The sequence below is a fragment of the Corylus avellana genome, chromosome ca9 (genome assembly GCF_901000735.1).
Source record: "Corylus avellana chromosome ca9, CavTom2PMs-1.0".
In the NCBI taxonomy this organism is placed as follows: domain Eukaryota; kingdom Viridiplantae; phylum Streptophyta; class Magnoliopsida; order Fagales; family Betulaceae; genus Corylus; species Corylus avellana.
The window spans coordinates 8,093,680-8,097,985 of record NC_081549.1 but is presented as its reverse complement, the minus strand read 5'-3'; the positions used below and the strand labels follow the sequence as shown (position 1 = coordinate 8,097,985).

Sequence of the window (4,306 nt, the reverse complement as noted above, 5' to 3'; positions counted from 1 at the left end):
ATGCGTCTTCCAATTTTGCACCCAACCTAACTAGTGAAATGACGTAATTGTCCCTCATTAAAACCAAATACCTGTGTTGATTTTTTTCTCGTCAACCCCTTTTGAACCCCTTTTGGGTGTCGTGTGGGAGTTGGAGTGAAAAAGAAAAGGAGCATATACCTCTCACCTGCTCCTATGCCGGCAATTTCCATGTATTTAGAAGGCAATTTGTAAATGAGGGCGTTAATTAAAAAATTGAAACATTACGGGGTACAATGCAAATTTTTAAACATTGTAGTTCAAATTGAAAATACCTCAAACTTTAGGGGTGTAAAGTGAATTTAAAAAAAAAAAAAAAAAACTAGAAAGGTTATTAATGGTTCATATATATATATATATATATATAGCAAGAAGAAATCTCATTATATATGTTTTGAAATAATACTTTTCTGAGGAATACTTTGAATTTTTTTTTATCATAAATGCTTAAGAAAATATAATCTTGAAGCAGGAACAACTTTTAATATCTTTTAATCTTTTGAAATAAAAAAGCAAAATATGAGTAAATTATAAAAGGGAAATTATGGGTGGGACATATTCCAATTAATATCTCGGAAACAGTTTAATTAAACAATTTGGGTGGTTCTACTGCAAACATGCACATGCCAACAGTACTGAGGAGTTGGCCGGCTAATCATGTCCACGAAGAAATCAAATAATAAACGATAGAAAAAAATGAAATAAACTGTAAATAGTATAATGATAAAGAGTCTACAGTTGCTAAGTCCCAGATCAAATATATTGACAGCTGCAACTCTTTTGCTAATTATTTAATGATTTATTAATTATCATGTCAATTTGAAAAAGGTTATGTTTATAACAAAAAAAATTATATCACATTTTTATTTAATTGTTATGTCATAATGTTGATGTGACACTTTTAACCAACTTATAATTTTAATTTTTACAAATAATGGTCAAAGAGTTAATTGAAATTAACACGTCAATATTATGAGATAGTTGTAAGATAAAAATATAATTTTTTAGCAGTATTCTTAAAATATATATAGTAGCCTAGCAACATTTATTTTGAGAATGCTATATATAGTATATTTTTATCCTATTGATATCTTATAATATTGATGGGACAGTTCGAACCAACTTAATTTTTTTTTAACAAATGCTGGTCCAAGGGTTAGTTGGGATTTACACCTTAGTGTTGTCAGATAAAATGTGATTTTTATTTTACAATTATTTCATTGATATGATACTCTAAACCAACTTTTGTTTTGTCTTTTTTTTTTCAAAAAAAATTAACAACCACTAATATACTGCTAATTCAAGATTTTAAAATAATAATTATAATATCTAGAATTACTTCTTTTTCTTCTCTTTAATAACAAGACACTGTAAGACGTTGAAAGACATGGCTAACCATACCTTCCTTGGATGACACAACTCCATAATTGAATAGTCATTAATCAAATTGACAACTCAGTTCTTTTGGTAATTATCTAATTAATTATATAAATGCTATTTTAGCCTAACAATTTTTATTTATTTGTTTATTTTTGTGTGGGGTGTTTTTCTTTAAGAAGAAAGCAGATAATGTAACACGTTGTCTGCATTCTCTCCTCAAATTGAAAAGCTGGCCAACCATAAGTTCCTTAGATGACAAAACTCCAGACATGCACACTTTTTTCTTTCTTTTTAAATTTAGAATGTTTTAAACGAAAAATATTATTTAGTAGATTGTTATATTCAAACGAACTTAATTTTTTTTACACTTAGACTTCAAGAATCAACCCTTAATGAGAAGTTTTTGGACGCATGTAAATTTAATGTTATTTAATAAATTGTAATAATTTAATGTTATTTAGCAAATTGTAATAAGAATGAGTAGTGTGATTCTTTTATGCAATATCAAGGAAATAAAAAATATGGTTTATGATAGGGGAGAGGATATTGTTTAAGATAGGGTAGGGCATACCTGTGTGGGGAAGTTGTGGCAAAGTTGATCCAACGGCGTTGATCTTGTTGCCATTTGATAATCCGGCCGTCGGATATTCCGGTATAGGGCCCTCCGCCATGAGGGTCAAAAGCGAAGCTCTCCGGCCCGACAGCATCGTCAAGTGGAAGAAGTTCAAATTCTGACAAGTTGTCTTCATGGGATGATGGTTTGATTTGCTTAAAGGCTATAAAGCCTGAGAGGACTACTATTATCGTTGCTGTCAAAAACACCTTTGATTCCATTGTTGCTGTCGAGAAGAGCTTTGATTTCATGCTTGTTATAAGAAATGTGATGAGGGTGTATCTGTCCTTTTTGTAGACTTTAATTAGGTATTGACACGTGTTAATCAAATGTAAAAAGAATTAAAGAAATTTAAGAAAAGAAAAGAAAAGAAAGCCTAACTTCTAACCAGAAAATAAAAGACGAAAGTAGCCGTATAAGTACACATGCCGAGGGTGTGACTTCCTGCATGTTTGACAGCAAGTTACGTTGCTTACCGTTTTCTATTTCTTGGTACACGTGTGGTGTGCTATCCAATGTCTTGGACCAAAAAAATAAACAAAACAAAAAGAAAAGTAGGTAGGTAAATACTGTAAAATAATAATAATAATAATAATAAGACACATTATTATTATTTTTTTTTCTAATTAAAAAGGATGGGAAGGGGCGATCAGTGTAGTTTTTCCCCTTGGGCGTGACCATCGGGGTTTCCATCCGCTGTAGAATGTCCGGTTTGAGCCATAACTATTGCCTGGGAAGGCGAGTCCGTCATCACAACCCCACCAAAGTGTGAGCCGGTAGAGCCCCTTCATAGTAGCATCTGGTTCACGCATCTACTACCGCAAGCGGATTCGAACACGCGACCACTAGGATGAAAGAAGTTCTTCTACCAACTCAACTACCACCTTGGTAGTAATAAGACACATTATTAATGTAAAATGTTAGCTCTTCTCGTCAATCATTTGTTTGATAATGGTTAATAACAAAAATAGCTTTTTCACTTTCTTACGTTTTGATTTGTTTAGTTTCCAACACGCCCATTCAAATCAAAACCTCCTCATGCCAAGCATGTCTCTTAGCCTCATGAAAATTGCACCTGATAATGGCTTAATAAATATATCTACTACTTGTTCAGTGGTGTGGCATTACTGGAGCTCTATTGTCTTCCGCTTGACATGGTCTCTAAGAAAGTGGAACCTAGTGTCAATGTGTTTACTCCTCCCACGTTGCACTGGATTTTTTGCTAACTTTATAGCTGATTGGTTATTCACGTAAATCACAGTCGGTTCTTTTTGTGGATGTTCCAGTTCGTTCAAGAGATTCCTTAGCCAAATAGCTTCACAAACAGTAGATCAAGCCGCCATATACTCCGCCTCACAGGTAGACAAGGCTATGATTTCTTGTTTCTTGGATGTCCAAGAAAATGATGTAGAACTCAGATAGAACACATAGCTAGTAGTACTTTTTCTCTCATCTTGGTCACATCCTTAATCACTATTTGAATAACCAACTAATTTTGCTTAATCACCATAGGCATAGAATAAACCAAGATTCAAAGTGCCTATGATGTACCTTAGAATCCTTTTTGCAGCTAGCCAATGAGTCTCTATTGGTGTCTCCATGTATCGACTCACAAGTCCAACTCCATAGACAATATCTGGCCTTGTGATCGTCAAATACCTCAGACTTCCAACCAAACTCTTGTAAAGAGTTGGCTTAATAACTTGACCATCTCCTTTTTTTGACAACTTTATGCTTGTTTCAACTGGGGTATTCACATAATTGTAGCTATCCATCTTGAATTTCTCTAAAATCTCACTCATGTACTTCTTTTAGGATATGAAAATTCCATCATGTCGTTGCTTCACTTAAATACCAAGGAAATAAGACATCAACCCGTTGTCAATCATCTCGAACTCCTTAAACATTGATTGCTTAAATTCCTTGAACATTTCATCACTATTTCCTGTATATAACAAATCATCAACATATAGGAAAATAATTAGAAATTCACAAAGATGATTTTTCTTCATATATACAGCATGCTTATATGGACATTTGGTAAAACTGTTCTGATGAAGATAACTATCGATGCATGCGTTCAAGCTCTTGGTGCCTGCTTTAAGCCCTATAATGCCTTCTTAAGGCGGTACACCTTACTTTCTTCCCCTTCCATTATAAAGCCTTCCGGTTGTTGTAGGTACATCTCTTCTTCAAGGATGCCATTGAGAAAGGCTGACTTGACATCAAGTTGGTATATTTTCCAATTGTGATGAGCGGCAAGTGCGATCAACAATCTCAATGTGTCAAGTCTCG

The 4,306-nt window shown here is 33.6% G+C and overlaps 1 protein-coding gene across 1 annotated transcript in view; it reads right to left on the bottom strand.

Annotated features, from left to right (window-relative positions):
• Positions 1 to 2,254, bottom strand: part of LOC132161638 (protein STRICTOSIDINE SYNTHASE-LIKE 2-like) — a 10,983-nt gene extending 8,729 nt beyond the window's left edge. Inside the window, exon 1 of the mRNA XM_059571798.1 lies at positions 1,970 to 2,254. Coding sequence (XP_059427781.1) covers positions 1,970 to 2,232 — 263 coding nt within the window. The 5' untranslated portion in view covers positions 2,233 to 2,254. The remainder of the gene's footprint in view (positions 1 to 1,969) is intronic.
• Positions 2,255 to 4,306: the final 2,052 nt, after the last annotated feature.